Source organism: Ictidomys tridecemlineatus, chromosome 1, assembly GCF_052094955.1.
Source record: "Ictidomys tridecemlineatus isolate mIctTri1 chromosome 1, mIctTri1.hap1, whole genome shotgun sequence".
Lineage (NCBI taxonomy): Eukaryota > Metazoa > Chordata > Mammalia > Rodentia > Sciuridae > Ictidomys > Ictidomys tridecemlineatus.
Window position 1 is genome coordinate 82,660,111 of NC_135477.1, and position 26,462 is coordinate 82,686,572.

A 26,462-nucleotide genomic window follows, 5' to 3' on the forward strand; every position below is an offset into this window, starting at 1 on the left:
TCAAAACCAAATGCAAACCTGTTGAGAGCCACAGCCAAAGGGGCCCCAGCAAACTTCCAGCTGCCAGCAAGCTTCAGACTGCCCCAGCAACATCTAGCTGATTGGCTCCTCTGCGGTGATGTTCATTGGGCTGTTTCCCTGCCCTTCAGACTGCCAGCTGATGATTGGCTCACAGCGGCCCCAGCAACATCTAGCTGATTGGCTCCTCCACGGAGCTGCTCATTGGGTGACTTCTTTGGCTCTGCCCACGCAACCCAGCCAATCGGCCTCAAGAGGAGGAGGATTGTGGGAGGAAAAGGCTGGTGTGGGGGAGAGAGGCTTGTGGAAGCCGGTGGTGGCAGTTGGGCTCTGAGGGTTTTTCCCTGGAGCTGTTTTGTTTGGCGTTTGTAGTTCTAAAAATAAAGTTAGTTTCTTTTTGACAAGTGGCTCCTGATTTGTGCCAAGCCAGACTTCGGCATTTGGTGGCCCGTACGGGGATCGAACCCGCGACCTTGGCGTTATCAGCACCTAATCAAACTTTTACATTTTTAGTACCCAAACAATCAGCTCAAAAGGTAGAGCTTAATGCAGTATTACAAACTTTTGTGATGTTTAAAGATTCTGTATTTAATTTATTTTCTGATAGCCAGTATATAGTTAATGCTATAGTATCCCTTGAAGATGCTGGTAGAATTTCCCCTTCTTCTACTGTTTTCTCTTTGTTTTCCACTATACAAAGTTTAATCTGGGACAGAAAAGATCCATTCTTTATAGGACATATCAGGGCACATACAGGATTGCCTGGAGCCCTTAGTTTGGGCAATGATTTAGCAGATAAAACTACACGTGACATACATATTTTCTCTATACTAGAAGAAGCTATAAATTTTCATGAAAGATTCCATGTCAATGCTAATACTTTACAAAAGCGTTTTAAAATAACTAAGGAACAAGCTAGACAAATAATAAAACAATGTCAAAATTGTGTGACCTTTTTACCACAAGTTAATCTTGGAGTCAATCCTAGAGGATTGATGCCTAACCATATTTGGCAGATGGACGTCACACACTTGCCAGAATTTGGAAAATTAAAATATTTGCATGTTACAATTGATACTTCTTCTGGATTTTTGATGGGCTCCCTTCATGCCGGCGAAAAAACTAAAGATGTTATAGCTCATTGCTTACAAAATTTTGCCACTGTGGGCATTCCAAAACAGTTAAAAACAGATAATGCCCCTGGTTATACGTCTACTTCTTTTAAACAATTTTGCTCATCATTTGGCATTACTCATATAACAGGAATCCCATACAATCCACAGGGTCAAGGCATAGTTGAAAGAGCTCATCAAACTATTAAAATGTACTTATTAAAGCAAAAAGATGGAATTGGGAAGGGGTATATATTCCCCAAAGATAAACTTAAAATAACGCTTTTTACTCTAAACTTTTTAAATTTGGATTCATCAGGACTTAGTGCTGCAGAAAGGCATATGTGTCCAAAAAATGTACATAAGCCCAAGGTACTTTGGAAAGATATTCTAACAGGACAATGGAAAGGTCCTGACCCAGTAATTGTCTGGAATCGGGGGTCTGTTTGTGTGTTTCCACAGGAAGAACAGCAGCCGATTTGGATTCCAGAGAGATTAACCAAGGTTCTGACCCAGAACAGCAGCCGATTTGGATTTCAGAGAGATTAACCAAGGTTCTGACCCAGTGATTGTCTGGAGTCGGGGGCCTGTTTGTATGTTTCCACAGGGAGAACAGCAGCTGATTTGGATTCCGGAGAGATTAACTAAAATCCTGACCCAGTGATTGTCTGGAGTCGGGGGTCTGTTTTTGTGTTTCCACAGGGAGAACAGCAGCTGATTTGGATTCCAGAGAGATTAACTAAAGCGATTTCTACAGACCAAAAAGAAGATGATTTAGCTCAAATCCATAATAGCTGATATCCAAAACTCCAATTTGGTTATCCTTACATCTGCGACAGAACCAGGATGCTTTTTTCAATATCTATTTTATTATTGCCCTTTCCCATATCATGAAGTTCTATTTTATTTTTTTGAGCTCATACAGACCTAGGTTAATGTTTTGCTGATCAGTTCTATTTTTTTTTGACTATAGAGTTTTTAAACATTGCAATAGAGATTTTACCTGTAAAAAGTTATAAGGCCTTTACTATTGTGTTATGTGTTGTATGTATTATATTATGTGTGCACACTTGTGTTTTGTGTTATATGTTTGAATGTACGTATGTCCAATGTACATATTTCTATATATCATATATGATGAGCGCTCATGAAAAGATGGATCCAAATATTTTTTTTTTATTCACGTGATTTAAATGGTTTAATTTAAATTGGGTAAATAACTGTTAAGAATTGTTTTAATATGTAAACAAAAAGGAGGTTAACAGATCTGTTTGTTTACTCTCACCTTTAGTTTTCATTATATTTAATAATTCTCTTCACTATAATATAAATTGTTAAGAAAATTGTTTTCTTTTAAGAAAATTGTTTTCTTTTAGTGCCTTCTGGAATGTTACCTAATTTTTTCTTTAGCCATTATTGCCAGAATTTCTATCTTCATCCCAGTGCCGATGAAGATAATATAAATTGTTAAGAAAATTGTTTTCTTTTAGTGTCTTCTGGAATGTTACCTAATTTTTTCTTTAGTCATTATTGCCAGAATTCCTATCTTCATCCCTGTGCCGGTGAAGACAAAGATAAAACTAATCTACAGTTTCTGCAATAGCCATCACTGAACTGCTTACAGAACTTGCACTGAACTGCTTACAGAACTATGTGTCATTTGTATGCATTGTGAACTATCTGTTGGTGCAGCGACTTGTGGTAGTGTTGGGGTATTTTTGCTGATGATATCATCGGTGGTACAATTTTCCCAAAAGGAGCCGTCAATTGACTTGGTATATCTTCCTCCCTTCTGCTTGTCATGATCATTCAGCTAAAATTTGGGGGTCAACAGAGGTGAGGCAAAGAACCTCACCCCCCCCCCCCCCCGCTGAGACCTCTCCACAGGTGTGGCTGTACTGGACCGGTAGTCAATGACGGGTAAGATCCAATTACAATGGTACCAACCTAAGACAGGAGGCTGACGCCCTGAGGTCAGCTCATCCGAAGACGGGTAAGGACCATATGTATTGGACAACCTAAGGCAGGCACGGTCCCTAAGCCACATGCTTGTTGTTTAAACAGAGAGGGGGAGATGTTGAGAGCCACAGCCAAAGGGGCCCCAGCAAACTTCCAGCTGCCAGCAAGCTTCAGACTGCCCCAGCAACATCTAGCTGATTGGCTCCTCTGCGGTGATGTTCATTGGGCTGTTTCCCTGCCCTTCAGACTGCCAGCTGATGATTGGCTCACAGCGGCCCCAGCAACATCTAGCTGATTGGCTCCTCCACGGAGCTGCTCATTGGGTGACTTCTTTGGCTCTGCCCACGCAACCCAGCCAATCGGCCTCAAGAGGAGGAGGATTGTGGGAGGAAAAGGCTGGTGTGGGGGAGAGAGGCTTGTGGAAGCCGGTGGTGGCAGTTGGGCTCTGAGGGTTTTTCCCTGGAGCTGTTTTGTTTGGCGTTTGTAGTTCTAAAAATAAAGTTAGTTTCTTTTTGACAAGTGGCTCCTGATTTGTGCCAAGCCAGACTTCGGCACAAACCAAAGAACCACTTAATTTAAAAATGGGTAAATGACTTGAGTAGACATTTCTACAAAGAAAATATAAGAATAATCAACAAATACATGAAAAGATGCTCAATATCTTATGACTAGGGAATTCCAAATCCAAACCACTACAAAAATATTCCACACATTTGGGATGGCTATTGTTAGAAAGAAAGGAAGGAAGAAAGGAAGGAAGGAAAGATGGATGGATGGAAGGAAGGGAGGGAGGGATGGAGGGAGTGAGAGACGGAAAAAAAGAGAATAAAAATGCTATTAAGAATGTAGACAAAGTAGAACTTTTTTTTTTTTTTTTGGCATTGGGGATTGAACCCATGGGCACTCAACCACTGAGCCAATCTCCAGCTGTTTTTAATTTTATTTTGAGACAGGGTCTTTCTAAGTTTCTTAGAGCCTTGTTAAGTTGCTGAGGCTGAATTTGAACTTGCAGTCCACTTGCTTCAGCCTTCTGAGTTGATGGGATTACAGGCATGTATTACCATGCCTAGCAAAGTTGAATTTTTATACCTTGCTAGAGGAAATAAGAAATGGTGCAGTTATTGGGGAAATTAGTTTGGTGATTACTCAAAAAGTTAAACATAGAATTACCATTTAACCCAGCAATTCCATTCCCAGTATACACCCACCAAAATTGAAAATGGGTGTTCAAACATAAACTTCACACCAATATATATAGTAGTACTGTTCATGATAGCTAAAAGGTAGAAACAACTCAAACATCCATTTTGATCAGGAGATAATCAAAATGTGGCATATCCATACAAAGAAATATTCTCAAGTCATTATAAAAGAAATGAAGTACTGATTCTATCTTGCACAAAGGAACCTTGAAAACACTATGCTGAGTAAAAGGTTAGACACAATAAATTACATGTTACACAATTCCATTTATATAAAATATCTAGAATAGGTAAATTCATAGAGACAGAAAGCAGACTAGTTGTAATCAGGAGCTGGAGAGAAGAGGGTCAGGACTGAATGCACTTTGGGGATGATAAAAGTGTGGAACTAGACAGTCATGATGGCTGCACAATATTGTGCTAAATGCCACTGAATTGTATGCTTTACAATGGGTAAAATAGTAAATTTCATGCTATGTGTATTCTACCATTAAACAACAAGAACAACAACAACAACAAAGCCCACTGGCTGTGCCTAGTGTGGTTATTAGAGGAATAGTCAGCATGGGTCTCTAGCACATTCTGGAGAGCTGGGAGACTGCCATAAATGGGGCAGGGGCTGGGTAAGGCATGCAGGACAACAAGTCAGGTTCCCAGGCCAAGGAGTAGAACTTCCCAAAATATCTGACTTTGATGGTTTTGTTTTTAAAATGTGAATTCCAAGAATTTGCAGAACCATGGAGCCTCAGTTTTAGAAATATATATGGTATTCAGATTATTTAATATTTTAGACTTCTTAAATTGTGATTTTTACTCATTAATGCAGACATTTGAGTTGAAGCAAATGCTTTTAGAAATGGCATTTAAATAACAGACAAAACCAATTAAGAGAAAATTTCATATCATTACTGTAAAGGACAAAGTTTCTGAGATCCTGGGAGGCTTGATCTAATTTCATTTGCATGGCAGAACCATACAATCTAGAATTTCCAGTTACCTTAATAATTGCTTTCCCCTCTTTTCTCCCTGCCCTTCGGTGAACTGTCTTTCAGAAAGTTCAATCTACTTGGTAATTAGTAGTTGAAGAACATTGCCCTCAGTCTTGCCCAGGATGTGTTCTAGAATTCAGACCTTCAATTTTGGAAGGCAGAGATTGTCACTGGTTTGCCACTGCTGTATCTCCAGTCTCAAGCCTGGCATAGAGCAGGTTCTCTAACATTTATTGCACAAGTGAATGGAAGCTTAGCTGATTCCACAAGTGAATGGAAGCTTAGCTGATTGACAAAATAAGTAAACCTCATAGAAGTAACATATGTCACAACATAGCACACCAAGGAAGCTTATTTTTGATGAGGAAGTGGGTGCAAGGGATAAAACTCAGGGCCTTATGCATGCAAAGCAAGCACTCTATCACTGAGCTATACTACCAGCTCCAGGAAGCCCCTTTTGGCATTTATATGGGTGGCAGATGATATGGAAAAAAAAATCATGTGGAAATGAGTGCTGTCTGAAGCAAGTCAATGGCAGGACAGAAAACAGCACAAATGAAAACAATCTCAGCCCTCTAGACATGTAGTGTGGAAGACATGTGCTAAATATTGTGTCAAGGCATGTTTAATTTTGTTTGTTCCCCTTTCTTTCATTTTCCACTCCAATATATAATTGTTCTAATGTGCAGATATGCATCATTCTTTTTATACAAGTTCTTTAAAACTGTACTGTTTGATGAGCATGTGTTTTTGATTTATGGTGTTGTGTTATAAATCTCATTCTCTTCCTTACTCTGTGCATAAAAGACTGGCATAGCAAATGCATAAAGCCTTAAGGGGGAAAAAATACAGTATTCATTTAGAGTGCAAATGCTTCATTTGAAGTCTTTCAGGACAGGAAGTAAAGGATGAATAAAATCAAAGCTGGCAAAGGTATCCAGGATTGACTGATTAATTAATCTTTTAAAAATATTTTTTTCAAGTTGTAGATGGACATAATAACTTCATTTTATTTGTTTTTGTATTTTATGTGGTGCTGAGGATCAAACCCATTACCTCCCAGGTGCTACGTGAGCGCTCTACCACTGAGCCAAAACCTCAGCTCCAGGATTAATTAACAGGAAAGAAAGCCAACAAATGAGATGAGAAGTCTTATCATGTGTGTCTTTTTACATTATCATTTTATAACAGGAATAAAATGTGGTTAAAAGTAATTCCTTACTAATCTTTTAATCACTCTGACACAGATATTTCTGTGGTTAATTTCATTCCTTAAAGGAAAGGTATCAAAATACTACGTGAAATAAGAACCAAAGCAGATTTTGTACATTATTATAATACTTAGTTTCTTCCTATTATTAATAGTCTACTTATCTTTTGGTCTGATGTTTGATGGATAAACATAATACATTTCAATATTCATCTATTGTTAAATAAATTTGGGGGGATTTAGCCTTACTTGATTTTGGATGGTTTAAGACATGAAACTGGAGACATGTCCTTTAAGCCCCAAACTTAACTGCTAATGATCTGGTTCTGAAACAATCCCTAAAAGCCCATGTGTTCAAGACTTGGTCCTTAGTGCAGCGGAGTTCAGAAGTGATGCTGGGAGGTAGTAACTGGATCAATAAGGCTCTAACCTTATCAATGGATTAATCCATCAATGGATTCATAGCTTAATGGGCCATTGGGAGGTGGAGGAGACTTTAGGAGGGGGGACTTTTGGAGAAAGCAGGTCCCTGGGGTGTTCTCTGGAAGGGTTTATTTTGTCCCCTGTTCCCTTCCCTCTTTTTTCACTTGCCAGTCACCATGAGGTGAGCAGCTTTACTCTACCATATACTCCCCTGCCATGAGGTTCTGCTTTGCCAGACACCCAAAGCAATAGAGGCAACTGACCGTGAACTAAAATCTCTAGATAAGAAAACACTTCAACCCTGATCCCAAAACCAGACAAAGACACTTCAAAGAAAGAAAATTACAGACCAATATCTCTAATGAACTTGGATGCAAAAATTCTCAATAAAATTCTGGCGAATCGAATACAAAAACATATCAGAAAACTTGTGCACCATGATCAAGTAGGATTCATCCCTGGGATGCAAGGCTGGTTCAATATACGGAAATCAATACATGCTATTCACCACATCAATAGGCTTAAAGACAAGAACCATATGATCATCTCGATAGATGCAGAAAAAGCATTTGACAAAATACAACATCCCTTTATGTTCAAAACATTAGAAAAACTAGGGATATCAGGAACTTACCTCAACATTGTAAAAGCTATATATGCTAAACCTCAGGCTAGCATCATCCTAAACGGAGAAAAACTGAAGGCATTCCCTCTAAAATCTGGAACAAGACAGGGATGTCCTCTATCACCACTTCTATTCAATTTAGTTCTCGAAGTACTAGCCAGAGCAATTAGACAGACAAAAGAAATTAAAGGCATAAAAATAGGAAAAGAAGAAATTAAATTATCGCTATTTGCAGATGACATGATAATTTACTTAACAGACCCAAAAGGATCTACAAAGAAGCTGCTAGAGTTAATAAATGAATTCAGCAAAGTGGCAGGATATAAAATCAACACGCACAAATCAAAGGCATTCCTGTATATCAGCAACAAAACCTCTGAAATGGAAATAAGGAAAACCACTCCATTCACAATATCCTCAAAGAAAATAAGATACTTGGGAATCAACCTAACAAAAGAGGTGAAAGATTTATACAATGAAAACTACAGAACCTTAAAGAGAGAGATAGAAGAAGATCTCAGAAGATGGAAAAATGTACCCTGTTCATGGATAGGCAGAACTAACATCATCAAAATGGCGATATTACCCAAAGTTCTCTACAGGTTTAATGCGATGCCAATCAGAATCCCAAAGACATTTCTTGTAGAAATAGATAAAGCAATCATGAAATTCATATGGAAAAACAAAAGACCCAGAATAGCAAAAGCAATTCTAAGCAGGAAGTGTGAATCTGGAGGTATAGCGATACCAGAGCTCAAACTGTACTACAAAGCAATAGTAACAAAAACAGCATGGTACTGGTACCAAAACAGGCAGGTGGACCAATGGTACAGAATAGAGGACACAGAGACTAATCCACAAAGTTACAACTATCTTATATTTGATAAAGGGGCTAAAAACATGCAATGGAGGAAGGATAGCATCTTCAACAAATGGTGCTGGGAAAATTGGAAATCCATATGCAACAAAATGAAATTGAATCCCTTTCTCTTGCCAGCCACAAAAGTTAACTCAAAATGGATCAAGGAGCTAGATATAAAAACAGAGACACTGCGTCTGATAGAAGGAAAAGTTGGCTACGATCTACATATTGTGGGGTCGGGCTCCAAATTCCTTAATAGAACGCCCGTAGCCCAAGAGTTAATGACAAGAATAAACAAATGGGACCTACTTAAACTAAAAAGTTTTTTCTCAGCAAGAGAAACAGTAAAAGAGGTAAATAGAGAGCATACATCCTGGGAACAAATTTTTACCCCTCACACCTCAGACAGAGCCCTAATATCCAGAATGTACAAAGAACTCAAAAAATTAAACAATAAGATAACAAATAATCCAATCAACAAATGGGCCAAGGACCTGAACAGACACTTCTCAGAGGAGGACATACAATCAATCCACAAGCACATGAGAAAATGCTCAACATCTCTAGCAATCAGAGAAATGCAAATCAAAACCACCCCAAGATACCATCTCACTCCTGTAAGATTGGCAGCCATTATGAAGTCAAACAACAATAAGTGTTGGCGAGGATGTGGGGAAAAGGGCACACTTGTTCACTGCTGGTGGGACTGCAAAATGGTGAGGCCAATTTGGAAAGCAGTATGGAGATTCCTGGGAAAGCTGGGAATGGATCCACCATTTGACCCAGCTATTGCCCTTCTTGGACTATTCCCTGAGGACCTTAAAAGAGCACACTATACGGATACGGCCACATCAATGATTATAGCAGCACAATTCACAATAGCTAGACTGTGGAACCAACCTAGATGCCCTTCAATAGATGAGTGGATAAAAAAATTGTGGCAGCTATACACAATGGAGTATTATGCAGCACTAAGAAACGACAAAATCATAGAATTTGCAGGGAAATGGATGGCATTAGAGCAGATTATGCTAAGTGAAGCTAGCCAAGCCCTAAAAAACAAATGTCAAATGTCTTCTTTGATATAAAGAGAGCAACCAAGAATAGAACAGGAAGGAAGAGCATGAGGAAAAGACTAACAGTAAACAAAGAAGAATGGGGGGAGAGAAAGGAAGAGAGAAGGGAAAACATATGGAAATGGTAGGAGACCTTCAGTGATACACAAAATTATAAGAGGTTATGAGGGGCAAGGGGAGGGGGGAAAAAAAGGGGAGAGAATTGAACAACAGCAGAGGAGGTAGAGAGGGATGTTGGGAGGGGAGGGGAGGGGAGGGGGGATAGTAGGGGATAGGAAAGGTAGCAGAATACAACAGTCACTAATATGCCATTATGTAAAAATGTGAGTATGTAACAGAAGTGAGTCTGTATTATGCATTTGGGGAGTTCAAAACCCAATTGAGTCGAATGTATGAAAGATGATATGTCTTGAGCTCTGTAATGTTTTGAACAACCAATAAAAAAAAAAAAAAAAGAAAACACTTCAAAGAAGGGAAGATTTAGGTATTTTGTCAGAGAAACATAAAGCTGACCAACACACTTACTTTATCATGAGGCTTCGGCCATCCATACCTTCACCATCTTCTATATCATATTTGCTTGTCAAGTAAAGGGAAATCTCAGTCTTGGAGAGTTGACTTAGTGTATTGGCCTTGTTAGGGTCATTGGGGTCAATTGCTCCTTCCCCTGTACAAAAAAACCCAAACAGTGTTATTCTTGCAAGTCACTCCTTGTGATGGCATCAGCAATGAAAGAGAAGGTTCTGGAAGACACAGGATGAGTAATAAGATGGGTGATCATAGTCCTCACAAAACCACAGATCTTCGAATTATGAACAAATAACTAAAAAGAGAAAACTACTAATAAAAGAAATCCTTAGAAAACACAGTAAGGAACTTTCCATTTTCTAATAAATGTTTCTGTAATGCTTTCTTTGTGAAGCGGATTAACAAACCCTTTTTGATGTATCTGGAGCTTATCCTTATATATATCAAATGTTTTACAATCCAGGACACAATGAATTACAGAAGTCTTAATTTTTGGGGGTGTGTCGGGTAGAGTACTGAGGATCAGACCCAGGGCCTGGCAACTGCCAAGCAGGTGCTCTACCAGTAAGCTACACTCCAGCCCTGATTTACAGAGTTCTTAAAGTAAGAAGGGGGCAAGGTAGTTATTCCTTTAAATTAGCTTAAGTATTAAATTCCAAAAATAAAATTTTTATCTAGGATACAAAAATGAAAAGAGCCAAAATCCATAGACATGAGGATTAGTTAACAGGAACAAGCTCTTACCGAGAAAGGATTCTACGGTGGGCACTTCTCCCAGCGACTCCAGTAATTCATTGAGTAAGTCATTTCTTTCAGGAGCAATGGCATCCTGGTGTTCCAACAGGAGCTTTATACAGAGAGCAACACATGTGCAAAGACAGAAGTCAGTTCCTAACTGCTACCATATATATATTCCTCCCATTCAGTTTTCAATATTTTCTCCAGATATTGTTTACATCTTTAATACAAATCTGACATTAATTAAAATTGTGGAGTACAAAGAGACACTGTTTTCATTTTATCTTGAGGGTAAATATGCTCTCTATGTTAAGAAATTATAGAAAGAAAGGTATTCATTAAAAAAAAAAAAAAGCTACTTGCCAGCAAGATCTTGTGCTTCCTCACCTTTACAGAAAAATTCAAAATTGAGGAGGAGTCTAAAGTAAAGCACAAGTCTCTCATCTAACACTGGCAGCAAACTGACTGGAAAGGCATTTCCATACATACCTCTTCTGAGATCAATTATGCTGCAATCAAAAACTATGGTTAAATATTCTAAAAATCACAACTATTGCTGGGCGGTGGCACATGCCTATGATCCTAGCAGCTCAGGAGGTAGAGGCAGAAGGATTTAGAGTTCAAAGCCAGCCTCAGCAAAAACAAGGTGCTAAGCAACTCAGTGAGACGCTGTCTCTAAGTAAAATACAAAATAGGGCTAGGGATGTGGCTCAGTGGTCAAGCTCCCCTGAGTTCAATCCCTGGCACCCTCCCACCGCCCCCAAAATCACAACTATTAGCTATTTTAATTTGTTGCCTGGCATTAAAGATCCTTCACAGGTAAGGATGACAGACATGCCCATGTGGTTCCCTAACCTAATACCTAAAAGTGATGGGTGGATCCCTCTTTTTGTGATCCTAAAGAGCCTTAAAGATGAATAACAACTGCTGGGGTGTCTTTCCAGGTCTTATAGATAGCAGCATCTGAGGGGAAAATGATAAAGGACAATATATCTGTTTTTGTTTGCATTTCTAATTAAACTGAAACTACAGAGTTAATACCTCTGATGATAGGCAATATGCTTTCAGGTGTTGTAGACTATTTCATAAAAATCTGAAACATAAAATTAGCCCCATTTCCATTTTAAATCTTTTTTTTTTTTTTTTTTTTGATCAGAGATTGAACTCAGGGGTGCTTAACCTAAGAGACAGAGCCTCACTGAGTTGCTTAGAACCTCCCTGATTTGCTGAGGCTAGCTTTGAACTGGCCATCCTCCTGCCTCAGCCTCCCCAGCAAAAAGGGTTATGGGGCATGCACAAAAATTGCACAACTCATTTTTAGTCACCAAATTAATTTAAAATGTTTGATGTCTGGTGTTTAATATACAGATTTGCAAAACCAATTCCACTATCTAATTTCAGAATATTTTAATTACCCTAAAAGAAAACCTGTGCTCATTAATATTCACTCCCCTCTGTCCCCTTCTTCCAGCCTCTGGAAAACACTAATCTAATTTTTTGACTCCATGAATTTGACTATTCTAGGTACCTCATGTAAGTAAAATCACACAGCATTTGTCTTTTTGTGACCAGCTTACTTCACTTAGTGCATTGTCCTTAAGGTGCAATCAGGTAGTATGTATCACAATTTTCTTCCATTTTAAAGATATACTGCATTTTATATGTGTCATATTTTATTCATTTTTCTATCAATGGAAACTTGGTTATTGTGACTAATGTTGCTGTGAATGTGGGTGTACAAATATCTTTTCAATCTTGCCATTAATTTTTTTGGGTGTATATCTAGAAGTGGAATCATTGGATTACATGGCAATTCTATTTAAAAAGAATTTTTTTTTTTTTTTTGGTACAGAGATTGAATCTAGGGGCACTTATCTACTGAGCCATATCTCCAGCTCTTTTTATTATTATTTTAAAAAAATTTTGAGATAGGACCTCAATAAGTTGCTAAGACTGGCTTTGAACCTGTGATCCTCCTACCTCAGCCGCCTGAGCTACTGGGATTATAGGCACGTGCTACTGTGGCTGGCCTAGTTCTAATTTTTGAGGAACTGTCATACTGTTTTCCACATCAGCTGTGCTATTTTATAGTCCCTCCAATAATGTATAAGGGTACCATTTTCTTTACAACCTTGTCAACATTTTTTAAAATTTTTTTCAGGTTGATATTATAACATTTATTAAAATAATGCTATAGATTAATAGAAACGCCAAAGAATCCAAGAATTAAAAAATGTAAGCTATGTAAAATCCCAACTAAAACCCAAAAGTGTCTAAGGTATTCATTCATCAGCTAATTAAAAGCCCAAGAAAGACAAGACATCCAATATAATAAAGTACTGCAAAACAATTAGCAAATGAAAATTGTGGATTTTGCATTTTATATCCTTTTCTCAATTAAGAAAAAAATTCTTTTTGAATTTTATATAACACATAAAATAAGAAGAAAAATACATTATAAACTTGTAAAAATGGCTGTAAATATATTATCTTACATGTTTCTCAGAGGCAATAGGTTGATTATGGTATGTACAGAGCATGAAAGCTACTAAGACAATAAGGAATAGACAAAAATACATGTCAGCTGTCCATTAACATAACATTGACACTCTTATCTACCCATGCTAAAAATTATAGAATACTGTCAGAAAAAGTCTTAAAAACTACATACTCTAATGAGAAATAAATTCAACAAAAAATGAGAATACTGAGAATCAAGGCACCAATTTGCAGTCCCACCAGCAACTATGAGTGAACCTTTTCCCCCACATCCTCATCAACAATTATTGTTACTTATATTCTTGATAATTGCCATTCTGACTGGAGTGAGATGAAGTCTCAGTGTAGTTTTAGTTATGTTATTTCTCTAATTGCTACTCAGCTATAAAGAAGAATGAAATTATGGCATTTGGTGGAAAATGGATGAAACTGGAGACTACCATGCTAAATGAAATAAGTCAATCCCCAAAATCCAAAGGTCTAATGTTCTCTCTGAAATGTAGATGCTAACACACAATAATGGCGGGGCATGAGAATAAAATTTCATTGGATTAGACAAAGGGGAATGAAGGGAAGGGAGGAGAGATGGGAATACGAAAGACAGTAGAATGAATTGGACATAACTTTCCTATGTTCATATATAAATACACAATCAATGTAACTCCACATCATATACAACCACAGAATGGGATCCTAATTAGAATAAATTATACTTCATGTATGTATAATGTCAAAATACATTCTTCTGTCATGTATATCTAAAAAGAACAAATAAAAATAGCAATTATATAAATGGGTGTGGGATGGTATATAGTGGTTTTGATTTGGATTTTCCTAATCATCAGTGATGATAAACATCTTTTCATGTACTTGCTGGCCACTGGTATATGAAATGTCTATTCAGGCTCTTGGATCATTTTTTAATCAGGCTTTTTGTTGTTGTTGAGTTGTAGGAGTTCTTTGTAAATTCTAGATATTAACCTTTTATCAGATTTGTGATTTGCAAATATTTTCTCCTATTCCATAGGTTGCCTTTTCACTGAGTTGATTGGCTTCTTTGATGCTTAGTTATGCCTTTAAAAATCAGATTATTTATCTTTTTTATCATGGAGTTGCAGAATTTTATACTCTGGAAACAAGTTCTTTATCATATTATTTGCAATTATTTTCTCTCAATCTGCAGGTTATCTTTTCAATTTCTTCTTTTTTTAAAATGTACATTTTTTTAAAGTTGCTGATAGACCTTTATTTTTTATTTATTTATATGCAGTGCTGAGAATCAAACCCAGTGCCTCACACTTGCCAGGCAAGTGCGCTACTGCTGAGCCACAGCACAGCCCCCCATTTCTTTATGACACTATTTACAGCACAAAAGATTTCAGTTTTGCTGTAATTTAATTTCTTTCTTTTATTGCTTGTGTATCTGGTGTCACATCTAAGAGACCAATGCTGACTTCAAGGCCACAAAGATTTACTCCTACAATTTTTTTTCCCCAAGAATTCTATAGTTTTCATTCTTACATTTAGATGGAACCCTTTTTGAGCTCTTTAATTTTTTTTTTTTTTTTTTTTTTGGCACAGCATGGAAAGAAATCCAACTTCATTCTTTGGGTTGTGGATTTCAAGTTATCCTAGTACCATTTGTTGAGAAGGTTATTTTATGCTTATGCCAGCTGAGTGCTGCCTTGATTACTGACTTTTCTTTGACAATCTTTAAGATTAATTAAAGAGAGGACATTTCTTTTTACTGCTGAATTTTCCTAATACTTCTCTGACATTTCTAACTGGGCTTTTTCAAAAACAGGAGAGCAGCCTTAAATGCAGTTTCAAAGCAAGGAAGTACTCTTCTGTTTTCATTATACTTGTTTTCTTCTGAAGTTTCTGTTTATGGCGAGGCATGCTACTTCTTCTATAGTAGAAGCACTTTGTTTTAATGCAAAGAAATAGGAATTGTTTTTAAAAAGGTAAGTGGCTTCAAAGAAAAGTTAACTAAACAACAGAGGTAAGGCAAAACCTGGAAGGGTTGCATATAATGGCATTCTGGGGTAAAATATGTCAGAAACAACAACAACAAAAAAAGCAGGATGGATAAATTTATGTACTTGTTTTTTTTAGAGACGGTCCAGCTGATTTGGCTGCCATATCTGGAAATGGATGATTTAGGTGATCAGTTTCTACCCCTTTATTCTGTAATTTGTGGAACAAAAACATTTCCTGAAAATGTCTCCTTAAAGACCTTATGTTGAAATTCCACATGTTCCCTAGACAGCGAGGGTCAACCACGTGGACAAGGGCTTGGCAGGTCTGCACCAGACGCCTCCACCCTTAGACAGTAAACAGGACAGTCTCTGCCATTACACATTGTCCCACATGACATCTGCTTTCAACCCAACACCCCCAAGGAACTGCAGCCTCATGCTGTTTCCCAGGACTGCATTCTGTTTTCAATCTTTGTTAACCAAAGGAAACTATTTCTCCTTAAAGACCAAATTAATACAAGAACATTTTCTCTTTGCTCTCCATGAGAAACAACCACTCCCTCTGAAAGAGAATTCCCCACTATCTTTTCTGAATGTGGATACTGCCTTCTGCAAACATATAATCAAGATGTCCATAGTTAAGATGGATCATATACCATTAAAAATAGACAAATGGGTCATTGTTTAGATATGAGCCTATGTGTTCATTAGAAAATTATTTTTGTACATGGTGCCTTGCTGAATGGTTTTGAGATTTAGGGAACTTCTAGAGAAAAGGAGGATGGTTTATTCATTTAGTCAATACTTATTAAGAGCTTGTTGTAAATGTCAGAGATGTTCCCTTTGTCAGCCCTGAGAGACAAAAATCAAAACTAGATACAATCTTTCCTCCAAATTGACATTTAATTTTTCATTTCTTAGAGAAGTTTAATGTAGATACCAAAATGTTAAGTGGCCAGTTTGCTACTTGTAAGTATATCTGGTTTGAGGGACAGGAGCATGATCTTTGAGAGGTGTGTATTTGTTATGCTTTCCTGTAGTTGTGACAAAGGCATTCAGAACTTTCATGTGCATCAAAATACCCAGGGATCTTGTTAGAATGAAGACTCATTTTGCGGAGGTCTGGGGGACATTTCTGACACATCCTGAGGACCCTGCTTTGACTACTGAGGTCTGAAACTATTCTTTAAAAAAATCTTCTTCTTGGGCTAGGGCTATAGCTCAGAGTAAAGCTCTTGCCTAGCATGCTTGAGGCACTGGGTTCAATCCTCAGCACCACTTATGAAAAATCAAGGTATTGTGTCAACCTGCAACTAAAAAAATAAACGTTTTTTTTTTTTTTTTTTTTTTTTTAAAACTACTTCTGATGAGACTTAAAACAATAACAAAGCCCCAATTAGTCTTTTAAAAACAAAAACAAAACCCCTCAGTGCCTGGCTCCTCTTTTCATTTTAAATGATTGAAAACTCCTCTATGGCTTCCTCATTCCTTCCCAGTGCCACTGTGGAGCACTAATGGCTGATGGTGGTGAAGTCTGCATGAAAACCAGATGGAGACATTATGACAGCACAGACTGCAAAATCGCCTGCTTCTAAGAAATGGGAATTCCCAGAACAGTGGAAGTGATTTTTTTTTTTTAAAGACCATCATAGTTATACATAGTACTTGGGTTCATTTTAACAAAATCATACATGCATTGGTTTTGATTTACTCCATCTGACCCTGCTTTTCACTTTCGCCTGCTTCTAAGAAATGGGAATTCCCAGAACAGTGGAAGTGATTTTTTTTTTAAAAGACCATCATAGTTATACATAGTACTTGGGTTCATTTTAACAAAATCATACATGCATTGGTTTTGATTTACTCCATCTGACCCTGCTTTTCACTCCTCTTTCCTTCCTCCTCCTACTCGCCTTTCTCTAGTGATCTTCCTTTTGCTCATGTATTTTTTTAATATATATATTTTTTAGCTGTTGATAGACTTTATTTATTTATTTATTTATATGTGGTACTGAGAATTGAACCCAGGGCCTCACACATGCCAGGCAAATGTGTTACCACTGAGCCACAGCTCAGCCCATCATGTTTTTATTTTTGATTGAAAAATTTGATTAAAAATTTCACTTTTATATATATGTGCTTTCTACATATATATAAAAATAAAATTCCCTGAGGTATATTTCTATATGCACATACTGTAATTTTGTTAAATTCTTTCCACATTTCCTCTCCTTTCCTCCCTCTCAATCTCCTTCTAATCCATTGATTAGAAGGAGATATCTTTATGATATCTGATCCATTCCCCATCGCCTTCTTTCCTTTGATTCTCTCTAGCTTCCACATATGAGAGAAAATATTTGACCCTTGACTTTGTGAGTCTGGCTTATTTCACTTAGCATGAGTTCTCCAGTCCATCCATTTACTGGTACATGGTATAATTGCATTTCTCTTTATGACTGAGTAAAGCTCCATTGTGCATATATACTACATTTGCTTAATCCATTTATCTATTGACAGGCATCTGGGCTGATTCTATATTTGGTTGTTTTGAATAGTGCTGCTATAAACACTGAAGTGGCTGTATCTCTATAGTATGGTGATTTTAGTTCTTTTGGATAAATACCAAGGAGTGAGATAACTGGGTCATACAGTGTTTTCCATTCCTAGTGTTTTGAGGAATTTCCATATTGCTTTCCAGAGTAGTTGTACTAATTTTCAGTCCCACCAACAATGTATGAGAGTGCCTTTCCCCCACATCTTTACCAGCATTTATTATTATTTATATTCTTGATAATTGCCTTTCTGACTGAAGTGAGATGAAATCTTAGTGTAATTTTGATTTGCATTTCCCTGCTTGCTAGAGATGTGGAAATTTTTTTTTGTATATTTGTTGGCCATATATTTCTTCTTTTGAGAAATGTCTGTTTAATTCTTTTGCCCATGTATTCATTTGGTTATTTGCTTTTGGGGTGTTAAGTTTTTTTGAGTTTTTTATATATTCTGGATATTAAGTTCCTGACAGAGGAGCATCTGGCTAAGATTCTTTTTTTTTTTTTTTAAGTTGTAGATGGACACAATACCTTTATTTTGTTTATTTATTTATTTTTATGTGGTGGTGAGGATTGAAACCAGTGCCTCACACATGATAAGCAAGAACCACTGAGTTGCAACTCGAGCCCTCTCTTCGTGCTTTTTAATCATTGCTGTGCAGAAGATTTTTAATTTTTTAATTTTATGTCATCCTGCTTACTGTTTCATGGTTTTATTTTTTTAAGCTTCAGAGGTATTTTTAAGGAGTCTATACCTGCAGCAATATGATGGGAGGCTCACCTTATGTTTTCTTCCAGCAGTTGTGAAGTTTGTGGTCTAATTCCTAAGTCTTTGAACCATTTGATTTGAGTTTTGTGCATGTTGAGAGATAGGGATCCAGTTTCATTCTTCTACATATTGATGTTCAGTTTTCCCGGCCTCATTTGTTAAAAAGCTTTCTTCTATATTTTTGGCAGCTTAGTCAAGTATCAGATGGCTGTTAGAGAGTGGGTTTATTTCTGTGTCTTCAATTCTATTCTAGTGTTCTTCATGTCTATTTTGTTTACCAACATCATGCTGTTTTTGTTACTATAGCTCTATAGTACAATTTGAGATTGGTATTGTGATGCCTTCTGCATCTCTCTCTCTCTCTTTTTTTTTCTGTGGTGCTGGGGATTAAACCCAGGGCCCTGTACATGTGAGGCAAGCACTCTATCAGCTGAGCTATATTCCCAGCCCCTGCATAGCTCTTCTTGCTCAAAGCTTCCTTCTTTTTTATTATAGAGCAGTATTTTGTTTTGAAAATTTTCTTTTTTTTCCCCCACATTTTAAATTGGTGCATTATAGTTGTATACAATAATGGGATTTGCTATATATTTGTACATCCACACAATACACAATTCAACAATAAAATTTGGCCAATATCTCTTCCCAGCACTTCCTCCCTCCCTCTCTACCTCTCACCCATTGGTCCTTTCCTCTACTGATCTCCCTTTGATTTTCATGAGATCTATCCCTACCTTTCTTTTCCTTTTCCTCTCTAGCTTCCACATGAGAAAAAAAACATATGACCCTCAACCTTCTCAGTTTGACTTATTTCACTTAACATAATGGTCTCTAGAATTCCATAATTTTTCCCATAAATGACATAATTTCATTTTTCTTTATGGCTGGTGTATATATACATATTTTTATGTATATATACCATATTGTGTGTGTATATATATATATATATACATATACATATATAAAATATTTTTTAATCCATTCATCCACTGATAGATATCTAGACTGGTTCCATAGTTTGGATATTGTGAATTATGCTGCTATAAACGTGGGTAGTATGTATCATTGTAGTATGATGATTTTAATTCTTCAGGATAAACACTAAGGAGTGGTATAGCTGATTCATATGGTGCTTCCATGCCTAGACTTTTGAGGAACCTCCATACTGATTTCCAAAGTGGTTGTACTAATGTATAATCCCACCAACAGTGTAAAAGTGTTCCTTTTTCTCCACATCCTCACCAGCATTTATTATTATTTATATTCTTGACTGCCATTCTGACTGTTATGAGATGAAGTCTCAGTATAGTTTTGATTTGCATTTCCCTAATTGCTAATGATGGTGAACATTTTTTCATGTTTGTTGGCCATTTGTATTTCTTCTTTTGAGAAGTGTCTGTTTAATTCATTTGCCCATTTATTAACTGGGTTATTCGATGTTTTTGGTATAAAGGGTGAGAGATAAGGGTCCAGTTTCATTCTTCTATGTATGGATATACCTTTTATTTTCCCAGTACTATTTTTTAAAAAGGCTATCTTTTCTCCAATGTATGCTTTTGGCACCTTTGTCAAGGATTAGATGATGTGTGTCTTCTATTTTTTACCACTGGTCTGTGTGTCTGTTTTTATGCCAGTATCATGCAGTTTTTGTTACTATAGCTCTGTAGTATAATTTGAAGTCAGGTACTGTGATGCCTTCAGCATTGCTTATTTTGCTTAGAACTACTTTGGCTATTCTGGGTTTTTTTTTGTTCCAAATGAATTTTAGGAGAGTTTTTTCCTAGTTCTGTGAAGAATGTTATCAATATTTTGATGGGAACCAGGTTAAATCTGTGTATCATTTTTGGAGGTATGGTCATTTTGCCAATCCATGAACATAGGAAGTCTTTTCATCTTCTGAGGTCTTTTTCAATGATCTATAGTTTTCATTATAGAGGTCTTTCACAGATTTATTCCTAGGGTTGTTGTGTTTGTTTTTTAGGCTATTGTGAATTATTTTCCTGATTTCTTTATCAGCAGACTTATTGTTGGCATATAGGAAAATTATTGATTTTTGTATTTTGATTTTGTAACCTACTACACTTTGCCAAATATACTAGCTCTAGCAGTCTTTTTGTGGAGTTCTTTGGATCTTTTCTAGGTATAGGATATCATATCATGTGCAAAGAGTGACTTCTTCCTTTCCTATTTTTATCCATTTTCTTTTCTTATTTAATTGCTCTAACTAGAATTTCTAGGACTATATAAATTATGAAAGCATGGAGACCTTTGTCTTATCTCAGATTTTAAAGGAAATGCTTTCAATTTTTCCCCATTTACTGTGAGGTTTGCTTTGGGTTTCTCATATATTTGCTAGGGATTTCTTTGGGTTTCTCATATATTTGCTAGGGATTTCTTTGGCGATTCTAGGTCTCCTACTGTGGAAATGATTCTTTGTAGGAGGCTACTATTGGTGGTTTCTTGTCTTTCTTGAACAGCCTATTTTCTATCTCTCTATGTCCAAACCTTACACTGCTTTTTGGTCTTTTGGCTAGGATCAAGTATAGTATATACCCAAACAATAAAATAGAGAGAACATTCTCACTTCTCCAGAAAAAGAATAGAAAAGTCAAGATTCTCATGAAAGGGGGAGAAATAGGTGTAGATCTAGGCAGCATGGCTCTAGTGAGAGAACTCCAGAGCTTTTCCCTGTTCAGGGCCTAAATGTTTATTTACAATTTGACTTTGCAAATTAATCGTGTCAAAAATAACCTTTATTGTTTAGGGAAAGGAGTTTTTATTAATGTCCAAATGTTAGAAAATAAATAGTGGAGGGTTTTTTAGGATTAAGAATATGAGTATTAGCACATGTATACCCTAAGTCCTGCAGAGACCAAGCATTTTCAACTAAACAGACATTTGAACCATGGGTCTATCACCCCTCCTCAGTCCCACTTACTGAATGCGTGTTGATGATTTCTTCAATTGAGATATAAATGACTGGTTTGCTGACTGTCACCAAGTCTGTGTATTTGTCCATATTAAACTTCTCTTCTGGTTCAGGGACATTACATGCTTCTTTGAAATAATTCCTAACAAAGGGTGAAGAAAAGCCTAATGTTACAGTCAAATCTGTGAGTTAAACAGCTTTATCAAAATAGGAATTTTTGAATGATGGCTAGTACTTTGTTCTCCAACCCACACCTTGAAAAAGATGTTTACAGCTTCTGACTATGGGAGCCCATCCATGTTTCTGGATGTAGACCCAGCTCCTCAAATAGAACCGGAGAATAAAAGTGGCATGAGGTCCCATTTATGAATCACTGTGATCAAATTATAGACACATCATCTTAAAATGTTATCATTTTAAAAATGGTCCCTGAGGGATGTAGATCAGCGGTAGAACACCTGCCTAGAATGCATGCATGACACTCTGGGTTAATTCCCAGGAAAACACACACACACACACACACACACACACACACACACACACACACACACATAGTTCTGGATGTTTGTTTCAATAAAAATGTCAAGACTAATTCTAATTTTGTGTGCTAGGATTGAATTCAGGGTTTTTGTGCATGAAAGCACACATTGTACCAATGAATAACATCTCCAGCCCTAAGATGAATAATTCTTGATTTGAGAATCAAGTCTTTGTAGAGAATACAACCCACAAGGTAATTCATCAAATTTACAATTTTAAATGGCACAAGTTTCTGGGTCTACACCACCCTAACTACTGCCTTGACAGAAATGGGAGTTAAGACTACTTCATTCTTGCTTGATTCAAGCAATAGTTGCAGGTCTATGGAAAGACTATTAAAGCTACACATACAAATTTGGAAAATGCTGTAATACTCAGACTGTAAAAACCTTTACTGTTTTAAACTATGGCAAATATAGACAGAGATATGAAAAAGAGACAAACATCTTGTGATGTCAGTTTAAGAGAAGTTCCAAATGACCTTAGCATAGGTGGTGTGTGCGTGTTGTTCTATACAGTTGTAAATGTTTCAGACATCTGAAATCATTCTTAAAATCTCTCCTAAGAGCACTCAAGGCTTATCCACCAGAAATGAGTTCTCCCTTCCCAACCCTGCGTTGGGGGAGGTGAAATGGCAGAAATCATGAGGTGGTGGGGAATCATGCTCCCCATGACAATAGATCTCCCTGTTCTGTTTTGGTTATAATTGTTCACGGTAAATTGAGAAACACAAAGAATAGATATGAGTGGAAGAGAAAAAGGATGAATTCAAGATGAGGCAAGGGGATGTGTTTGGGGTTGTTTTTTCTTTTTAAATGAAGAGCTGAGAACCATCTATAGATGGCTGATAATAATTCAAGAAAAAAAGACACTGAAAGGGAAGCTTTAACAACATTTAAGAGTTTGCAAGAAATATGGGCCATGGATAGTACTTTTTCAGTCACTGAGCAGAATTAAAACAAGCAGCTTGAAAAGCCAAAATTTGCTGCAGAGGACTGGGGTAACTTTCTCCCAAAAGGCTAAAATTTCCAGATAGGGATGGTGATCATGAACTATCAAGTCATTAACCCAGAGGAAACTAAAGAATAGGCAATTAGTCTCCTAATGAAGACAGAAGGAGGTAGAAGTTGTGTAACACTTGTACAATCTTCTGTAGACAAGAGAACAAACAAATGCCAAGATGACAGTGTTTCATCAGAGAGCTTCCTGACAGGGGAGTAAACCTTGCTGACTCACTCCATTCTCCCTGTGTAATGATTAGGGTGATATTTTGGAAACACAAAGTCAATACTATTAAATCTTACTTATATAACTAAGAATGGCTGAGAACAGGAGAGCCCACATGCACACATAATCATCTACAAATATAAAATCTTGGATTTTCCCAACCTTTCAAAATAAAATACTCCATTTCCTCCTATTGTTTGTTGCAGATAAGGCAAATTCTTCCTGTCGGGAAAACAACTTAGTCTTTTCTAAAGTTACCCTCTTACGTTCAACAAAACAGAAATTGACTAGTTTGAGTGCTTCATTCTAAGTAGTACAAGTGTGTAACATACCAGGAAGAGTAAGCATTTCATTTTGCCAATAGCAGAAATCATACATGTAGGAAGCATTCAGTGTGGCAGGAATACTAGGGGTGGGGAGGGAATGCCTGGGTATCAGCAACCCAGCCTGCTCTTCCTTCCCTTCTCCTTCCTTCAGTGGCAATTGATAGAAGGAATGCATGGAGTCACTGGGGTCCCTATGTTTTCCACCCCAACAATACCAGCTCCAGGCACACATTGCTCTTGCCCACCTCCTTGCATGTTTCTTCAAATCTAACATCCCCTCTCACCTGAATTTCTGATATGTCTCTGATAAATAATTGTTCATAGATGAGAGATGCTCATTTTCTCCTTCAAACAGCTTGTTGGAGGCTGCGTGCTGAAGAACCTTGGCAACTGACCCCAAGTTTCTCCTTTGGTCAGAATTGATCTGACCTCCAGCTGTCATGTCAATGATATCAAAGCCATCTGGAGCTACAATGGCGGGGTTCTTGTACCGATAGTACAGGAGATTTCCAACAATCTGAGGTGATGCAAAAGAAAAATACCATTTTTAAGAGAGAAAAATCTAAGAGTTTCTTGATTAAAGTGCATATTCATCACATTTCCCAAGTGAAAGCAGATCATTTGATCATTTTCCGTTTTTATCTGTTTGTTTGTTTGAAGGATTGAACACAGGGGGACTTTACTACTGAGCTATATCCCCAGACTTTTTTATATTTTTTTATTTTGAGACACGGTCCAACTAAATTGCTTAGGGCCTTGCTAAGTTGCGGAGGCTGGCTTTCAACTTGTGATCTTCCTGCCTTAGGCCTCCAAGTTGCTGAGATTACAGATGTGTGCCACCACACCCTGTGCAGATCTTTTTCTGATGTGTACCCTAACAAAGCATTAAGTAAAGGCAGTGAATACAACCATACACTAATATAGTTAACAAAACTATCTTTGGTGAAAAATATGCTAATCACCCCCAAAGTGTTCTAATACAAAAAAACTGCAGTCATGTCTAAGATTTCTAAGTTAACCTTAGCATAATCAATAATCTTGATAGTCTTTAGAAAGAGAAGTCTTGCAGCTTATTATAAATAGTCATGAGGTTATAACATGAGGTTAAAAAAAAATCTTACAAAATGGTATGTTGGTAATTTTGGTCAGACCCCCCAAAAGAAGCTATGGTGAGAGTACCCTTGAAAATCTACCTTTAATAGCTCATCTTCTGTGGCATCAGGGAATTTCTCATGGATCGAATTCTTCAGTACTTTGGCTATATACCTCAATCCATAACTACATACAAAACAGATGACAAAAGAAAATAATGGAAAAAGGCTAAGTGAGGAAGAAACAAACAGCAATTGTTCCAGTCAACTAAAGCTGAGCAGTTTCCCTAAAAAGTAAACATAAAATGAGATGGTAATGGAATCACAGGACTTCCACTGACGATAATAACTGATCAGTATTTGTGGCTATGACCAAAATATCATTCCTTCTTTAGAGAATAGTTGTGAATTTAAAAGGTAAATGTGATCCTCTTCAAATAGTTAGCACAATGTGAGGAGAACATCTATCTTCACTGCAGGGGCTTATCTTACACAAGATTCTGAGAACTTCAGCAAATAATGCCAAAGTTGCTACAAATCCAACTTACGGCAGTAGATCAAGGGAGGAAATGATAGAATTCAGGACTTTGTCGGTGACTCTTCTCAAGTTCTCAATGGATGCCTCCAGTTTGTTTTTCACTTCTGGGTACGTTAGAGCTTGTTCTGTGGTCACATCATAAGGCAACTTGCTGAAAACACAAGCACTTTAAATTAATTGGAGCCTTAGGTATAAATATTAGTATTCCTGCCAAGTTGACTCTACAGTTCAGTTTTTTTTTTTTTGTAAGTGAACTGGATGGATGTTGCTCACTTGATTCCAATAATAAGATTCTGCTAAGTGAAGTGTCAGATATGCCTTCTGCCACCAGCGGAGCAGGAGGGACTCCAGGACACCCTCTGGGCTCTTTTGAAATTAGAAAAGGTAGACCTATGTAATATGGATCCAGCTAATTTTTATTTTATCTATCTATCTATCTATCTATCTATCTATCTATCTATCTATGTATTTATTTTTGGTATGGTGCAGAAATTGGATTGCTCAAGGCCTTGTGTGCACTAGGCAAAGGCTTTACCACTGGGCTGGGGATATGGCTCAGAGGCAATGTGCTTGCCAAGCAGCATACACTAGGCTTTGGGTCCAATCCCCAGCACAGCAACAATAATAACAATAACAACAACCACCAAATAAAACCAATGAACCATACCCTGGCTCCTACTTTCTTTGCATTAAAAATCTGAATTATTATTAAAAGTAATATGTTCATCACAGAAAAAAAGTACACCGAAGTAAATTTAAAAAATAGTACCAATACATAGAACCAGTTTTCATGCATCTGCCTAACTTTCCAAGTCCTCCTCTATACATGTGTGTATGGGACTCATATATTCATATGTATGATGCAATTTGTGTATATACTCATTCTATACAGATCCTATGTATATGTGAGATAAATATAACCAATAATTTAAAAAAAGATAATGGGGTATTATTCCTAATTGCATCTATATCACCATCACAATCATTTAATAAATTCTCCAAAGCTAAATATTTTGAATTTTCCTGAATTTTCACTCTTAGAGTGCTATGACAACCACCCATATAATTCTCTGTGCATATCTTCAGTATTTTACAAGATATACTTTTGCAAGAAATTAAAAGCTAGGATTGAATAAATCCATAAATTACCACCCAGAATAAGCCCATCTAACTGAAGTCTTAATAGTTAGGCATAGAACTTGCTTACTTGGTAACTAAACCAGGATTCTCCTCAGGTGAAGAGAAAGCATATACCACATCTAGATCTAGGGTTAGT

At 37.0% G+C, this 26,462-nt stretch overlaps 1 protein-coding gene across 1 annotated transcript in view; it reads right to left on the reverse strand.

Annotated features, from left to right (window-relative positions):
• Iqgap2 (IQ motif containing GTPase activating protein 2) overlaps positions 1-26,462 on the reverse strand; it is a 289,643-nt gene that overhangs the window by 17,008 nt on the left and 246,173 nt on the right. The window contains exons 25-30 of the mRNA XM_005328940.5: positions 25,197-25,337; positions 24,751-24,835; positions 23,842-24,074; positions 21,474-21,606; positions 10,749-10,851; positions 10,002-10,143 (exon numbers count right to left, since the gene is read on the reverse strand). Of these exons, the coding sequence (XP_005328997.2) occupies positions 10,002-10,143; positions 10,749-10,851; positions 21,474-21,606; positions 23,842-24,074; positions 24,751-24,835; positions 25,197-25,337 (837 nt within the window). The remainder of the gene's footprint in view (positions 1-10,001; positions 10,144-10,748; positions 10,852-21,473; positions 21,607-23,841; positions 24,075-24,750; positions 24,836-25,196; positions 25,338-26,462) is intronic.